This window comes from Oncorhynchus nerka, linkage group LG18 (genome assembly GCF_034236695.1).
Source record: "Oncorhynchus nerka isolate Pitt River linkage group LG18, Oner_Uvic_2.0, whole genome shotgun sequence".
NCBI lineage: Eukaryota > Metazoa > Chordata > Actinopteri > Salmoniformes > Salmonidae > Oncorhynchus > Oncorhynchus nerka.
In genome coordinates, this window is record NC_088413.1 from 48187887 (window position 1) to 48205228 (window position 17342).

At 41.5% G+C, this 17342-nt stretch overlaps 2 protein-coding genes across 2 annotated transcripts in view; both read right to left on the minus strand.

Moving 5' to 3' along the window:
* LOC115146003 (protein transport protein Sec23A-like) overlaps positions 1-4560 on the minus strand; it is a 28132-nt gene extending 23572 nt beyond the window's left edge. Inside the window, exons 1-7 of the mRNA XM_029687737.2 lie at positions 4451-4560; positions 2941-3176; positions 2501-2645; positions 1911-2227; positions 1649-1793; positions 378-536; positions 29-144 (exon numbers count right to left, since the gene is read on the minus strand). Coding sequence (XP_029543597.1) covers positions 29-144; positions 378-536; positions 1649-1793; positions 1911-2227; positions 2501-2645; positions 2941-3161 — 1103 coding nt within the window. The 5' untranslated portion in view covers positions 3162-3176; positions 4451-4560. The remainder of the gene's footprint in view (positions 1-28; positions 145-377; positions 537-1648; positions 1794-1910; positions 2228-2500; positions 2646-2940; positions 3177-4450) is intronic.
* A 1054-nt stretch (positions 4561-5614) lies between these two features.
* srp54 (signal recognition particle 54) lies at positions 5615-16708 on the minus strand. Its single transcript, XM_029687738.2, is given in 18 exon segments — positions 5615-6162; positions 6428-6523; positions 6810-6980; positions 11438-11546; positions 13202-13275; positions 13433-13519; positions 13630-13730; positions 13857-14005; positions 14201-14351; positions 14481-14538; positions 14641-14707; positions 14820-14890; positions 14893-14923; positions 15551-15635; positions 15749-15840; positions 15972-16069; positions 16163-16269; positions 16645-16708. Coding segments are annotated over 16 exon segments (1512 nt in total). The 5' UTR covers positions 16050-16069; positions 16163-16269; positions 16645-16708; the 3' UTR covers positions 5615-6070.
* Positions 16709-17342: the final 634 nt, after the last annotated feature.

Consider the following 17342-nt stretch of genomic DNA (forward strand, 5'->3'; position numbering starts at 1 on the left):
AAGTTCATCAAACAGAAAGAGTCCTCACCCAGTGTGATTTGAACAACACTTCATTTCCAGCAGTCCAGTCTGGTCCAGAGCGCATGCATAGATGTCTATGATGTGGCCATTGGTGGAAGCACGGCTCGCCAACGCCTCATAATGCTGAAAATGAAGGAAAGGGTTTTTATACATATCCAAACTTTTTACAGGGGCAGGACAAAAAGAGGATCCAATATAGAGAATTAAGAAGTGCCTGTTTGTAATTTATGCCAAAAAAAAACTACTTGAGCATTTAATCATCATTTACAGACAGTGGCAACAGACCTGAAAAAAGTTCAGATCATGGTAAACCCATCTAAATAACAGGCAAAGCCAAAAGGTTGAGACAAACTTACTTTGGTCCCCTTCTTCATGAACTTGGCATTGTCCTTCTCAATGTCATGCCAGGAGCGAATAGGGGCCTTCAGCTCATCTCCTACCACCATGCCTGGGCCCTGAGTGGCTGGCCCACCGATGAAGGTCATGATACGTGCCCCAGTGTTAGGGAAGGTACACTGGAGGGTGAATGGATGGTGGAAAAAAGGGACACTATTACAAAACATTTCTATGAAGCCAAGTAAACAATAAACCAAACAATGACTAAAGCCTGTAATCGTGACCCCATTACCACAGCGTAATAGTTTTAAATCTTACAAATCCCACTTAATACAGCGGAACACAGGGAAACATGAATTTGAAGTAGTATGGGGGGGGCTGATTTGACAAAACAGTAATATTGAAAATGGTGTCATTGAAATATGGACCTTTGTATTTCAATCACAAATCATATAGTTTTCTAAACCTTTAAAACACTTTGAAAGCGCTTGCTTAAGTCTGCCTGGGATGCCAGTTGGACAGAGTTCGCACTTATGCAACTTTTTCCATTGGTGCAGTTTATATATATATATATTTTTTTTTTCTCCCCAATTTCGTGGTATCCAATTGGTAGCTACAGTCTTGTCTCATCGCTGCAACTCCCAAGGCGAAGGTCGAGAGCCGTGCATCCTCCGAAACGCAACCAAGCCGCACTGCTTCTTGAAACAATGCCCACTTAACCCAGAAGCCAGCCGCACCAATGTGTCGGAGGAAACACCAAACACCTGGCTACTGTCAGCAAGCACTGTGCCCGGCCCGCCACAGGAGTCGCTAGAGCGCGATGGGACAAGGACATACCTGCCGGTCAAACCCTCCCCGAATGACGCTGCGACAATTTCTATTTTATTTAACCTTTATTTAACTAGGCAAGTCAGTTAAGAACAAATTCTTATTTACAATGACGGCCTAGGAACAGTGGGTGAACTGCCTTGTACAGGAGCAGAACGACAGATTTTTACGTCGTCAGCTCGGGGATTCGATATAACAACCTTTCGGTTACTGGCCCAACACTCTTACCACTAGGCTACCTGCTGCCCCATGGGTCTCCCAGTCGCAGCCGGCTGTGACAGAGCCTGGACTCGAACCCAGAATCTCTAGCGGCACTGCCTTAGACCACTGTGCCACTCGGGAGGCTACCATTGGTGCAATTGTGCCAGGCAAAATCAATCAAGCCAAAGTGCTTGAAATATTTAAAATACTATTTGAACCCAGGTCTGCAGTGAGGTAAGTTATATTTCTGTCCAGGTCTTACCTCCAGCAAGCCAACAGCGATGGACATGGCTGATCCTAACGAGCGGAGGGGCCGTTTTCCCTGAGTGACAGGCCAGGGATCTCTCTGCAGCTCTCCAAGCAGGTCTGTCAGGTTCATGTCAATCTTCTGGACTGGCTGGAGGAATCTAAGCAACAACAAAATGGAAATAAGTTCTAAATTAAGACTTTTTTGTGTCACCAAATTATTTTAGTATATGTACTGCCAAGTCAAAACAATGCTGTAGCTATGTAGAGTGGTTTGCCTGTTGGAGAGGGGGGCCTGTGGAGCTTGTGATCCCCGTCCTGCCTGTGCAGCAGTGGGCTTGGTCAACCCCAGCATCTCCTGCAATTGTTTGGCATTGAGGTCTTTGGTTCCCCTGAAGACATAGCTCTTGGAAATGCCCTCGCAGCCCAGCTCGTGGACTTGGATCATGCGTCCAAAGGTGATGAGGCCCACCAGGGCCGTAGGAGGAAGCAGGGAGAGGGACATCTGTAAGGACTCTTTCAGAGCCTGCAGGTCCTCATCCTCCATGCAGGTGTCCACCACATACAGGAAGACAAGCGGCATCAGGGGACCTCTCTGTGGGGGCCAGGGAAGGCAAACTCAGAGCCATGGCATTGCATGCTTGATTTTATGTTCTAAATGAGAACTAATGAATCTCTGTAGGAGAGATAACGAAGGTAGGTATGCAATTATCTGGTATGCTGTTGTATCTTCACTAAAAACGTATCAAAATTAAGGCCTATATCTAATTTAGATTCAATCAAAATACTGTATTTGTAAAATATATATACATATATATATAATAAAATGCTGGTTATCTAGATAGCTGTGATCAAACGGAAATCCTACCTGGACCACATATTCAATGGTGGAGAACTGTGGCAGCAGCTCGGCTGGCTGGTTGACATCTGATATCCCAGCATAGGTAGGAGGAAACTGATTTCTCTGATAGCAGAAGTTACAAGCCCACAGTTTGGCTCTGTAATCCACTTGGCTAGGTTGAGAGACCAATTAATAGAGTTCAAAGAGAGAAGGACCAAACAGTTTAGGCTACAATTATTTTATCAGTGGATTACATGTGAACCTTTTGAAGATTGACCAAGGATATGTTCAGTACAAATCACCTCACGATGACAGTTATAAATTCATAAGTATAAGGGAATTAGGAAAATAGAGAACAGCAAATAATTTGCTTTAACTTTCCCCCAATTCCCTGGTTTTCCAGGAAGTTACCCAGATTTTGCAACCCAATGTATAAGTAAGTGAATGAGGATTGTTGCCTCACTTACCAGAGGGGGTTGAGGACAGCGCGGCAGGTCACCCTGCTACACAGCACAGGCTCATACTGGATGGGGGGCAGATCTGGCCGCTCTTTCAGGGGGGTGAACAGAGAGGCAACGGGGACCACCATGCGGGTGGCCTCCAGACGACTAGAGGGCCAGACATTCCAGCTGAAGCGCACCCCATCACGCTCCTCATTCTGTGCAATAAACTCCGGGAAGGTCGCCATAGCACCCTCCGAGAACTGCAGACAGAGGGAGGGAAAGGTGTGTCTGCGTGTTATTGCAATAGACTATACATTTTACAGTCATGATTGCATTGGACATTTCAACATAGCATGAATTATATAATAGTCCACGGCACTGCAATGAGTCTTATGATATGATCCATTTAAAAAAACAAAAAAATCCCCCCCTTCCTTTTTGTTATTTATTATTATTTATGTACTTTGAGATTTTTCTGTAGAATGAAAATCACTTTACAAATGTAATAAATTATTATAATTGCCTGGCTTGGATGTTTTTATTAGCCTAGTTATCTGTTCTGAGTCCTGAGATATCCTTTAGGACTTTGAGCATAACGTTACACTCCAGCACACTTACTACCAATTTGAATGTGTCATATCAAGGAGCAGAGAAAATGCAGCCAAATATGAACCTATGGGAAAGTCTGTCTTACTTCTAACTGGGGCTAAACCATGGCTATAACAAAAGTCCAGAATATGATCCTGACTGTGACCCACTTTTTCACCCACTGATCAAATCTGTTTAAAATTACTTACTTTGAAAACACACTCTGAATCTGAATAAATAGAAGGGTATACATAACGTCAGTTTAGTTGGTACTGAACCATCACTTACCTTTGCTTTCTCCAGACAAAATATTTGACCAAATGAGATTATCAGAGATGGAAATGATCACAAATCCTTAGCCTAACTCTAACAAAAAGGTATTTCAAAATTCTAACACTGACTGTATTTGGCTTTTATCTAACTAGCAAGCTGAGCTGAATCAAATGAAATCAATGGTGAATCAATCAACAGGCTTTACAAATTGATGCTGGATTACAAGCAAAGCTGTTTTGATTGAATATACACAGCAAGTCACTCCACCAACAACAACATTACTGCAGCTAGCTAAGTACTGTTGAAGTTAGCTAGCGTGGTATGTAGCTGGCTGGATAGCGAACTACATAACACGGGAACGCTAAAACCAAATGTTTAATGTTTCAGGGTGGATATCCTAGTTATAACAACAACAAAATGTGCCAAAGTCAAACGTGCTTTCACCATGGCATGTTAGCAAGCAGTACGTTAACTAGTTACGCCGCTAACTAAACCACCGGCACCCGCAAATGCAATGTGTCAAACATGTTTTCACCCTGCTTCAACTAACAGCCAAACTACACTTTGTCAGCTAATTAGAATTATATTCAATATACGAATAAATTGTGAAAACACATACAGTAAAGATATTGCTAAGTCAACAGTTAAAGCAAATAGCAGAATATTTAGCTACCTAATATCCTCAGACGAGTTCCACACTGCTACTGGTGACAGTGAGTGAACAGCGCCCCGCACACAACGTAGGATGTGACAACGTAGCTAACAAAACATGGCTGCGGGAAGCAATGCCACGTCAATAGGGTTTTGGCTAGAAGGGATACAGTTTGTCAGAATTTACTTTTTGTAGCAGGTTAGAACTTACGCAGCAGGTATGGATAAGTAACGTAGCAGGTTATGAGAATTAGATCAATGTTAGGAAAAGGGTTAGGGGTAGCTAAAAAGCTAAACAAATAATTGTTCACGCCAATTTGACATAAACTGTATCCCTTCTAGCCAAGACCCGTCAAGAAGCGTGTCCAATCATAGGCCCTTACCCCAAATAGTAGATTAATTATCAGGTGACATGTTCATGTTTTCCCAACAGTGATTTTTTTGGACGTGTCTGGCTTCTTTCCAGAGAATTATCTATATGAAACAGTTGTCCTGCTTGTTGGACCGATAAGAGTGAGCCTTGGTTCCATGTTTCTTTTTGAATAAATTCAATATGTTAAGTGCTCGACTTGGACTGAGAAAGGGTTAGGAATAATATGTAGATGCAACAACTCTGCAAAACCTTTGAGCTAATATCAGTGGTGGAAAAAGTACCCACCTGTCATACTTGAGTAAAAGGAAAGATCCCTTGATAGGAAATAACTCAAGTAAAAGTTACCCAGTAAAATGACCAGTGATGTTCTCTTGATAAGTGTGAGAATTGGACCATTTTGGTCCTGCTAAGCATTCAAAATGTAAGTACTCTTGGGTGTCAGGGAAAATGTAGAGTAAAAAGTACACACTTTTCTTTAGGAATGTAGTGAAGTAAAAGTAGTAAAAAATATAAATAGTAAAGACCCCCCCCCCAAAAAAATATAGTAAGTAAGTAGCACTTTAAAAGTATTTTACTTTAAAAGGTGCCTGGTACTTAGTTCCAGTGAGCTCCTGCCCAAGTAAAGCACTTGCTGGGATAAACATATCAATCAGTAATGTTGAATGTAAAATTTAGCCTTTCTGCTCAATATCCTTGAAATGCAGTGACCCAACAAGTACACATTTTTCAATAGTCATGCAAAGAGTTTAATTGATAGGGCAATAATTGACAGTCATTGAGCAAATATGAGAGAAAAGGAGACTGGCTTTTAAAAACATTGCAAGACAAATTTTATTATAACATTTTCAAAAATAATTTTCACAAACTAATATCAGCATACCCATTCACCAGCTCTCCAAATAAGGGTTGTGTTTATGGCACAAAACATAAAAAAATATTGCAACAAAATAAATGCGTATCTTATTGGACAAGTCCAGGTGGTGCCTCCCGGTTTCATGCCAATTTCTTCCATTTGGTTCCTAATGGATATGACCCCACAATTTCTGTATCTTGTGGGCCTCATTTACAATTACTGTAAAAATCAGAGAACTTGTTTTAGTTATCCTGACCTGTAAATATGCTTTCTGCATCATTTTATACAAACGTGTTCATGAATTATATTACTGAGGCAAAAATAACACTGCTCTCCTTCTTGCTAAAGCGTCGCCACACCTTCTTGCTGAATCCAAATGACAACCTTTTTATTTTGCTGTGTTAAGGCTCAGTGGTTCACATGTTGTTGAATCCCATCATCCCTTTCATGTTGCCAGCTGCACCCTGTTGGAACTGTCTCATCATGGACTGGAGACCAGCCATCCCACCTGAAGATGAGAGAAAAGAAATCAGTTAAACTCGACAGCAAGGTGGCAAGGATGAGAATAGCTAATCTTAATCAAATTATTATTTGGGGTGCAAGGTGATTTGTAGATCAGGGATACCATGCAGTCTATGCATTATATAACATCCATGTCATTACATTTGGACTGACCATATTCAAATCATTGAACTAATTTAAGTACAAAGTAACAAAGGAATAGTTTGGGAAAAGTGACATGACATAAAAATGGAAGTGAAAGTCATGCCTACCCATATGGTGGAGAACCCTTGGGTCCATCATCTTTGCCATCTGTTGGTTTAACTTAGCCATCTGAGAGGGGTTGACATTCTTTGACATGTCACCACCTGTAAACATGTTTTAAAAAATTGAGACATCGCCTACTACTTGAAGAAAGCAAAATTGTGTTAGTGGACCAGTGCTTCAGTTTCAGGGCTGTGTCTGAAAACATGACTAGCCATGAAATCCTTGCTTCGTCTGTTCTCGTTTCCTCTTCTCACAAAGTGCAGTTGAGAAGAGCCAAGGCCCTTCCCTCAGACCTCTTCCAATGTGCTTTGAGAGGGGCAGGGGGAAAATGGAGGAAGCAAGGATTTGACAACTAGTAATGTTAATATGCATCCAAGAAGTGCATACCTTTGAACAAGCCCTTGATGCCACCCATCTTCTTCACCATCTGGGCGAACTTTGTGTACTGGGTGAGCAGCTCCTGGACGTCCCTGGTGGCAACCCCAGAACCCCGCGCAACTCGGGCAATTCGGTTCGGCTGCTTGGTGAAAAGCTTTGCACCGTCTTTGTTGTCAAGTTCTGCAAGGAAAGAATCCATGGTTAGGAAAACAATTACACATCTTGTGTAACCTTTGTTTGTAATTTACTGTTTATTGACGAGAGGGTTAAATACACTACTGAGTTGCACCCTCATTTGTCCTCAGAACAGCCTGAATTCATCGGGGTATGGACTCAAGGTGTCAAAAGCGTTCCACAGGGATGCTGGCCCATGTTGATTCCAATCATTCCCACAGTTGCATCAAGTTGGCAGGATGTCTTTTGGGTGTGGACCATTCTTGATACACATGAGAAACGGTTTAGCGTGAAAAACCCAGCGGCGTTGCAGTTCTTGACAAACCCGTGTGCCTGGCACTTACAGCCATGGCCCGTTCGAAAGGAAATTCAAATGGAACTAACGCCATTTCAGCAACATTAGATCTTATTCAAATTTGTTCATATATAAGAAGAATGACCATTTTTTGTAGCATTTCCTGACATTTCCTGCATAGCCATTTTCAGGTCTCTCCAGAGATGTTCGATTGGGTTCAAGTCCGGGCTCCGGCTGGGCCATTCAAGGACTTGTCCCGAAGAAACTCCTGTGTTTTGTCTGTGTGCTGAGGGTCAACGTCCTGTTAGAAGTTGAACCACCGCCCCCAGTTTGAGGTCCTGAGCTGGTTTTTGTCAAGGATCACTCTGTACTTCACCCCATTAAATCTTTCCCTCAATCCTGACAAGTCTCCCAGTCCCTGCTGCTGAAAGAAAATAAATAAAAAATCCACAGCATGATGCTGCCACCATGCTCACCGTAGGGATGGTACAGTGTTCCCTCCAAACGTGACGCTTGGTTTAAATCAGACCAGAGAATCTTGGCGTCGGAAGAAATGGCAGCAGTTTTACAGGCGTCTAGCCAATTGTGCAAGTGTGTTTTTCGCGTTATTTGTAATTTATTTTGTACATAACGTTTCTGCCACCATATCTTACGGCAAAAAAAGAGAAAAAGAGCTTCTGGATATCAGGACAGCGATCACTCACCTCGGATTAGACTAAGATATTTTCTTCAACAAGCAGGACGCACAGGATATACTGCAAACACCCGACAAGGCCAACATCCCCGTTATTGGCAAGAGAAAGCAACGCAGGAACAGAGGACACAGAGCAGAGGGCCTCATAAGCATCCGCAGAAGGCGAGTGGGAAAGGTGCTGTTACTATCAACAATACTCCAACATACAATCATTGGTAGGATATACGTGATCGTATCTCGTCCAAAGGGACATCAAAAACTAACATCTTATGTTTCATGGAATCGTGGCTGAGTGATAACATGGATATTCAGCTAGCGGGATAAAAAACACTGCACTGGCTAGATAGAACAGCACACTCTGGTAAGGTGGGGGGGGGGGCGTCTGTGCATATTTGTCAACGGCTAGTACATGAAATCTAAGGAAGTCTCAGGATTTCGCTCACATGAATGAGAATATCTAAAACTGTAGACCACACTATTGCCTAGAGAGTTCACAGCTATACTTTGTGGCTGTTTATTTACCACCACAGACAGATGCTGGCACAAAGGAAATAAACAGGAACCTGTTCACCCAGAGGCGGTGCTCCTAGTGGCCAGAGACTTTAATGCAGGGAAACTTGAATCCGTTTGACCTAATCTGTTAAAATGTGCAACCAGAGGAGAAAAAAAAAAAAAAACTAGAACACCTGTCCTCCACACAGAGAAGCGTACAAAGCGCTAACTCGCCCTCCGTTTGGTAAAGCCGACCACAATTCTATCCTCCCGATTTCTGTTTAAAAGCGAAAACTAAAGCAGGAAGCACCAGTGACGCAGTCAATAAGAAATCAAATAAAAAGTTGTCAGATGACGCAGATGCTAAGCTACAGGACTGTTTTGCTATCACAGACCGGAATATGTTCCGGGATTCCTCCGATGGCATTGAGGAGTACACCACATCAGCCATTGGCATCATCAACAAGTGCATCGAGGATGTCGTCCCCACAGTGACTGTACATACATACCAACCAGAAGCCATGGATTATAGAGCTGCCGCTTTCAAGGTGCAGGACTCTAAACCGGAAGCTTATAAGAAACCCTGCTATGCCCTCCGATGAAACATCAAACAGGCAAAGTGCCAATACATGGCTAAGATTGAATTACACTACACCGGCTCCGATGCTCGTCTTATGTGGCAGGGCTTGCAAACTATTACAGACTACAAAGGGAAGCACAGCCGCGAGCTGCCCAGTGACAAGCATACCAGACAAGCTGAATCACTCTATGCTCGCTTCAAGGCAAGCAACACTGAGGCATGCATGACAGCGTCAGCTGTTCCGGACGACTGTGATCACGCTCTCCGTAGCCGACGTGAGTAAGACCTTTAAACAGGTCAACACTCACAAGGCTGCGGGGCTAGACGGAGTACCGGGACGTGTGCTCACCAACTGGCAGGTGTCGCTGCCTGATGAGTCTGTAACACCAACATGTTTCAAGCAGACCACCAGTGTTCTTGGGCACGGTTCTTGGGTACCGGAACGCCAAGTCCAGGACCAAAAGGCTTCAGGCTTCCCAAGCCATAAGACACCTGAACAGGTAATCAAATGCTACCCGGACTATTTGCATTGTGTGTCCCCCAACCCCTCTTTTACGCTGCTGCTACTCTGTTTATCACATATGCATAGTCACTATAACTATACATTCATGTACATGCTACTTCAATAAGCCCGACTAACCGGTGCCTGTATATAGCCTCGCCACTCATTTCACCATTGGTTTATTACCTTATGCATTTTTCCCCTAATACCCATTTTTCATTTAAACATTTGCAGTTGTTAGGGCCTGTAAGTAAGCATTTCACTGTAAGTAGTATTCAGCACACGCGCCAAATAAACTTTGATTTGAGAGTCCTTTAGGTGCCTTTTGGCAAACTCCAAGCGGGCTGTCATGTGCCTTTTACTGAGGAGTGGCTTCCGTCTGGCGACTACCATAAAAGGCCTTATTGGTGGAGTGCTGCAGAGATGGTTGTCCTTCTGGAAGGTTCTCCCATCTCTACAAAAGGAACTCCGGAGCCGTCAGTGACCATCAGGTTCTTGGACACCTTCCTGACCAAGGCCCTTCTCCCCTGATTGCCATCTGTAGGAAGAGTCTTGATGGTGCCAAACTTCCATTTAAGGATGACGGAGGCCACTGTGCTCTTGTAGACATTTTTTTTTGGTAGCCTTCCTTAGAGCTGCGCCTGAAGACAATCTGGCCTCGGATCTCTGACAATTCTGTCGACCTCATGGCTTGCTTTTTGTAATGACATGCACTGTCAACTGTGGGACCTTTTATAGACAGGTGTGCCTTTCCAAATCATGTCCAATCAATTTACCACAGGTGGACTCCAATCAAGTTGTAGAAACATCTCAAGGATGATCAATGGAAACATGATGCACCCGAGCTCAATTTAGAGTATCATAGCAAAGGGTCTGAATACTTGTGTAAATAAAGTATGTTTATTTGTAAAACATTTACAAACATTTCTAAAAACCTGTTTTTACTTTGTCATTATGGGGTATAGTGTGTGGATTGATAAGGGAAATAAGTTACCCATTTTAGAAGAAGGCTGTAACATAAATGAAAAATGGGCCTGAATGCTTTCAGAATGCAGCCAAAGAAATTGTTGCTGTAATAGGTATTTTTCGCATTGTGTGTTTCGGTTATTCATTGTCAAGCTTCAAAAACCAAAGCCAGACCACAATATTTTAGCAGCCTAGCTAAGACTGTGGCATGCGCCTTTACACTTTCCCACCGCTGCAAATGGGACACAAGAAAGCAGGGCAATTGAAGTGGAATTCACCAAAGTGACCGCATCAGGCTGTAACTTAACTAAATGACTCAACTAATTTAGAGTCACTTGTGTGTGCTAGCCTATTAGCCACGTTACGACTTGTGATCATTAACCTTTCTAATTTGATTGTATTGACATTCCCAGCCTTAGTCATCAGTTCTTGTTCAAAATATTTTGTCATTGAAACTGAAATGGTGCATCCCAAATGGGTGGCAGTAGCAAACAATGTACCAGGTCAACTGTGATTTACAACCTGATGCAATACCAAGAAATGTATTGGTGAATTATATGAATCATGCATTCATCTGTCAACAATACCTTGTAAGTAATGTAGTCCAATATAACCTATTCTTAAAACCTATGAAGTTAATTTTGAAGTATAAACTGGTAAATTTACATTTGACAGATATGAGGATTGTTTCAGATCTGCAAAGTAGTTAAAAACAATGTCAGTGCCACTTTAAATATTTTGTCCTGCCTATTCACCCTCTGAATGGCACACACACAATCCAATCCAATCTGTTCTTAATAAGAAAGCCTCCCCTTCATCTAAACTGATTGAAGTGGATTTACTATAAGGGATCATAACTTTCACCTGGATACACCAGGTCAGCCTGTCATGGAAAGAGCAGGTTCCCAATGTTTTGTACACTTAGTGTATTTACCTTGGTCATTCATGCTGTCCATAATTGTCATGAGTTTCTTCAACCTGGCCATGGACTCCTGCTCGTTACCTTTGCTCATGAAGTCCGTTCCGAAACCTGGGATCATACCCTTGTGACAATAACAGAAGTAAGATTAGCATCTTATGTGATTAGAATAATATACAGTGCCTTCAGAAAGTATTCACACACACTTAGTTTTTCCACATTGTTGTTACAGCCTGATCTTTAAATTGAGATTATTCACTGGCCTACGCACACTACCCCATAATGTCAAGTGGAATTCTTTTTGATACAAATTAATACAAGAAAAAAATCAAATGTATTGAGTCAATAAGTATTCAACCCCTTCGTTATGGCAAGCCAAAATCATTTCACGAGTAAAGATTTGCTTAAGTCACATAATAAGTTGCATGGGTTCAGTGTGAGCAATAGTGTTTAACATGACTACTGAATATCTGTACCCTACACATACAATTATCTGGGAGGTCCCTCAGTCGAGCAGTGCATTTCAAACAGATTCAAGCAAAGACCAGGGAGGTTTTCCAATGGCTCACAAAGGGCACCTATTGGTAGATGAAAAAAAAAAAAAAAAAAAGCAGACATTGAACATCTCTTTGAGCATGGTGAAGTTATTACACTTTGGATGGTGCATCAATACACCCAGTCACTACAAAGATTCAGGCGTCCTTCTAACTCAATTGCCAGAGAGGAAGGAAACCGCTCAGGGATTTCACCATGAGGCCAATGGTGACTTTTAAACAGTTACGGAGTTTATTGGCTGTGATAGGAGAAAACTGAGGACGGATCAACATTGTAGTTACTCAACACCAACCTAATTGACAGAATGAAAAGCAGCATGTACAGAACAAAAATATTCCAAAACATGCATCCTGTTTGCAACAAGGCACAAAAGTAAAACTGCAAAAAATGTGACTAAGCAATTGCATTCCTGACAAAAAGGTAAAGTGTTATGTTTGAGGCAAATCCAATACAGCAGAGTACCGCTCTCCATATTTTCAAGCAGTGGTGGCTGCATAATGTAATGGTTATGCTACGACTGGGAATATTTTCAGGATAAAAAAATAAAAACGGGATGAGCTAAGCACATGCAAAATCCTAGAGAATAACCTGGTTCAGGCTGCTTTCCACCAGACACTGGGAGATTAATTCACCATAAAGCAGAACAATAACCTAAAACACAAAGGCCAAATCTATACTGAAGGTGCCTACCAAGAAAACCGTGAATGTTCCTCAGTGGCCAAGTTACAGTTTTGACTTAAATCTACTTGAAAAGCTATGGCAAGACCTGAAAATGGTTGTCTACCATTGAGGAACAACCAATTTGACAGAGCTTGAAGAATAGAGAAAATGTTACACAATCCAGGTGTGGAAAGGTCTTAGACTTTTCAATACATTTCAGCGCAAAGAAAAAAAACAAAGTTCACTGTCATTATGGGGTATCGTTTGTAGATGGTTAAATAAAATCTGTTGAATCCATTTTGAAATCAGGCTATAATGCAAAATGTGGAATAAGTCAAGGGTGTATCAATACTTTCTGAAGGCACCAAAACATTTAAGTAGCTATTATTTACCATAATCAGGGCAAATGAAAAACAAGGGATACAGTTGACCGTTTCGAAAGGCCTTCGCGCTGAAACATTGACAGTCTGGTTTTATCTATTGCATGAAGACCTATAAGAAATAAGCTTTACAGTTTAGCGCGGATCATTATTTAAATAGGGATTCAGGTTGCCGTTTATTTACCATGATCTGGCCAAACGGTCCCATCTTCATGATGTTCTGAAACTGCTCGTACATGTCTCTAAGAGTGAACTGACCTGTGGCACAAATTGTGATTAGAAGATGCTTATAAACAATGTGACCCAACAACTATACCACATGACAATGTATAACTGTTATGGACTGCAGAGCAAAAGCATACCCTATGTCGGTTATTATATGGGGCCTGTATTACAGTGATGATCTCATTCTCACCATGTTTCAACTTGTCAATCAACTCCTCGTTGTCATCCAGCTTGAGTTCGTTGACTTTGTCGATCAAACCTTCAATGTCTCCCATGCCTGAGGACAAAAATACACAACTCAAGAGGTTGTACAAAACAGGTTAAGAAAAACGACATGCCATGTGACCTCTTATGATTACACTTTATTCAAAAGGGTTCACAGCTTACCCAGTAGCTTGCTGATGAAGGGTTGGGTCTTAAATGGCTCCAAGTCATCAATGTGTTCACCAGTACCAATGAAAATGATGGGACTCTTAGTAGCAGCCACTCTAAAAGGAAACATGAGCACGAAATGTCCGGCTTAGCATTGAGTTTATGCATTCTGCAGTAGTAAAGGAAACTCAGTTCACCATAACGTGGATAAATTGTTTGAGCCAAGATCACTATTTACGTACGCACTGAGAGCACCACCTCCTTTGGCGTGGCCATCTAGCTTTGTCACTATAACTGAGGAAACTTCTACTTTGTCTTTGAAGGCTTTAGCCTGTGCTTCACAAGCTTGACCAATGGAGGCATCCATCACGTACACAATGTTGTCGGGTTGCTGGAGGAGAGAGATGCATGCTTGGAGTGAAACCATGCATTAGTACATTTTCTTTGGAGCATTACATTTTATAATGACAATACAAAAGCTTAGGGTGGCAGAGAAATCTAAATGTCCCTAGAGATTAAGTTTAGCATTAGTTTACTGTATTGATGATATTGAAGAGGTCTGGATAGTTATCCGATTGTTACCTACCACTGCATTGGAAACCTGTAACATCTCCTCAAAAAGGGAATCTTCTTGCTTGTGTCGACCACTGGTATCAACAATAATTATTTCAAAGCTCTCATTCTTAAACTTTTCCACACCTTCCGCAGCTATGACGACAGGGTCCATCTCTGTGTAACTGGATATAACAAAGTTAGTGTACTGTATATGCAAGCATTAGCATGAAAATCTAATATCACAACAACAAAAAAATGACTTGAGATGGATCACCTTGCTGAGAAGCAACCAAATGCAAAGCATGTCATACCTTCCATAGAATGGAATCCTGGCTTTTGTTGCATTTTGCTTCAACTGATCAAAAGCACCTGCGCACACACAAAAAAGGCTGTAGACTTAGTTGCCATTGCTCATTTCTTTCCAGATGGACTATCAAACAGATAGAGTAGAGTAAGATAATGAAACTTCACCAGCTCTAAAAGTGTCAGCGCATATCAAACAGGTTTTCCACCCTTTTCTTTGGTAGTAGTACGCCAGCTGTGGAAACAGTATTCAATACATTAGTGAAATGAGCAAAGGTATTATACATTTTGGACAAATGGCCAACTGAATTACCTTATCTTTAGGCTGATATCCAGGAATGGCTCACCTTGGAACATGTTGTGGTTTTCCCACTGCCCTGAAGACCCACAAACATGAGGACATTGTTCTTTCCTTTGTGGGTGTCCAAGCCTTGACACCTGGATCCACCAGCTGAGACAACAAGAGCAAAATCTTAGACAAATAAACAAACACTCCCATCCAATCAAATGTGACTAACACATAAGCATTGCATCTTTGTCAAAGATGTGGAGTGAGAATGTAGGGGTGCGTCTCACCCAACCACATAAGCTTCTTAAAAATAAAAGTGTAAACAAGCCATCTGATCTGTGACCCATATGAAACATAAATTGATAGCATCTATAGCCAAGAGTAGGCCTTCCCTAACTAAGGATGTATAGCTAAGTGATCAAAATGTTAAAATACAGCCATTTGGGTCCTTTGATGAATTAAGCTGAGGGGGGGGGGGGGGGGGGGGATGACAGGTTTGACTGTACAGTAAATAAACAAAACCGATTACTTATGTTATAGTTGACTCATTCAAAACACCTCAGAATAGCAATAGACCACATGACTTGAAAATAACCACTATGGAAATATCCATGAAGTCCCACCAACAGCCAGTAGTCAGACATCTACCCAAGTTTTCTATCAAACCTTAACTTATTCAGTTACTTCACACTGGACCATCATTGAACCAATAATGTACAGAGTTATTCTAAGTTTCACACAACACTAAATGACAAACATTGAATTAATAATTGTCAGAATGAGACAGACCTTGACCAGCTCCTTGAACACAGAATGCTGGATCATTCGCCTCTTGTTCAGCCCAGAGGCCATCTCCTCCAGGTCAATGGCTGACCTGTGGTCAGAAAAAGTACATTAGCTGGAAACATTTTGAATCTACGTTTTTAAAAACACAGAATTCAGCTTTATCTACTACATAACAGTGTGTGCCTGAATATTGCTACTCACTTGACATTTTCTCTGAGCTGCTTCACCAATTTGATGTTGACATCAGCTTCTAGGAGGGCAGCACATACCTCTTTCAGCATTGCATTTAATACCTAGAGAAAAATAACACAATCTATGGGAAATACATAGTCTGGCGTGGGTGAAACCTGTCTTTAAAAAAAGTACGTTTTTTTTTGTTGTTGCCAAAAGTTGAACCAAAAACAATATTTCTGATATGATATACCTCCTCATTGATGATGGTGGCGTTGCTCAGTGATCGCAATGCCGAGGTTATTTTTCTTCCCAAGTCGGCTAACACCATATTGACAGTTCTTGTGGAACCTGGAATAAGTATTTGGAATAACAAGCTTGTTCTGTCATACTGCCAACTACTACAACCACTGGATAATAATGTTTTCGGGGAAAGGGCCTTACAAATTCAGTTGAGAAATACGGCCTCAATACTGAGGGGGAACCCCCTTGTCGCCACACCTTTCTTTCGCTGCCTCTTGTGATCAAACGTCCGTGGTTGACTTCCTAAACTGAGCAGAGAACATAAACAATGTGACAAGCCAACTCCGTTACCTAGCTAACATTAGTAAACAGATGGCTAAGACAGTGTGGCAGGATCTTAAGTCACACAATTAACTACCAAAATACAACACTTGCAACTAGACATTTATTGAGCGATAGCATTGACACCGCTTGTAAAGCTAGCTAAATTGCGAGTTAACAAGCTAACGGTCGCATCAACAACTGCGGTGATGAGGCAGGGATTCGCCAAGCATGTGGATCCCGACAGCATTAGAATTTAATTCGATATATAGCATTTAAACAGTTGTTGACTACTACATTAGAATTAGTATAAACATAAAGATCGTTACATCAGGTTTACTAACTGGCTTGAGATAACTAACCCGAAAAAACACTAATAAAAATGAGCGTCATCTACAATCTAAAATACCCCCGTTCCTATCTACTTCCGGGTTCATGTTTACCTCTTTGTGACCCCTGGATTTGAAAGTAGTGCAAATGTTTTAAAAAATCCCCACGTGGCGTAAACTATCGTTTTATTCAACACGCGTTCATTTCCTTTGTAAAAAAAAACTATTTTCTACAATAAGTTATATGAACTAAATAACATATACGAAACACACAATGTTCACCAATAATAATAGTTAGCAAATTCTCGTACCTCTTCAAATATGTATCTGGAATTTGACACATGCGTTACGAAAATGTAAGCTTGAGCAACTATTTACCTCAGTCATGAGCAATTGTATGTAGAAAAATATTTGTTGAATAACTTTTTAGACGCAAAAAAATAAAATCCTACAATTACTCTCCACAGTTAATTCCAAGGACCTGCCGAAGTTGTTTGACTGGATGCAAAAAAATTGTATTTAAGGCTGGTTGGAGGCGATATTGAAGGACGAATGGAATTGCATTCAGCATTTATCAAAGTCGATACTCGGGACCCCAAGCGGTGCGTGTTTAGTTTTTCCCCTAACAATATACAGCTGATAAAAATGATCTAAGCCTGATGATTAGTTTATTATTTGAGTCAGCTGTGTAGTGCTAGGGCAAAAACCAAAAAGTGCATCCCTTGGGGTCT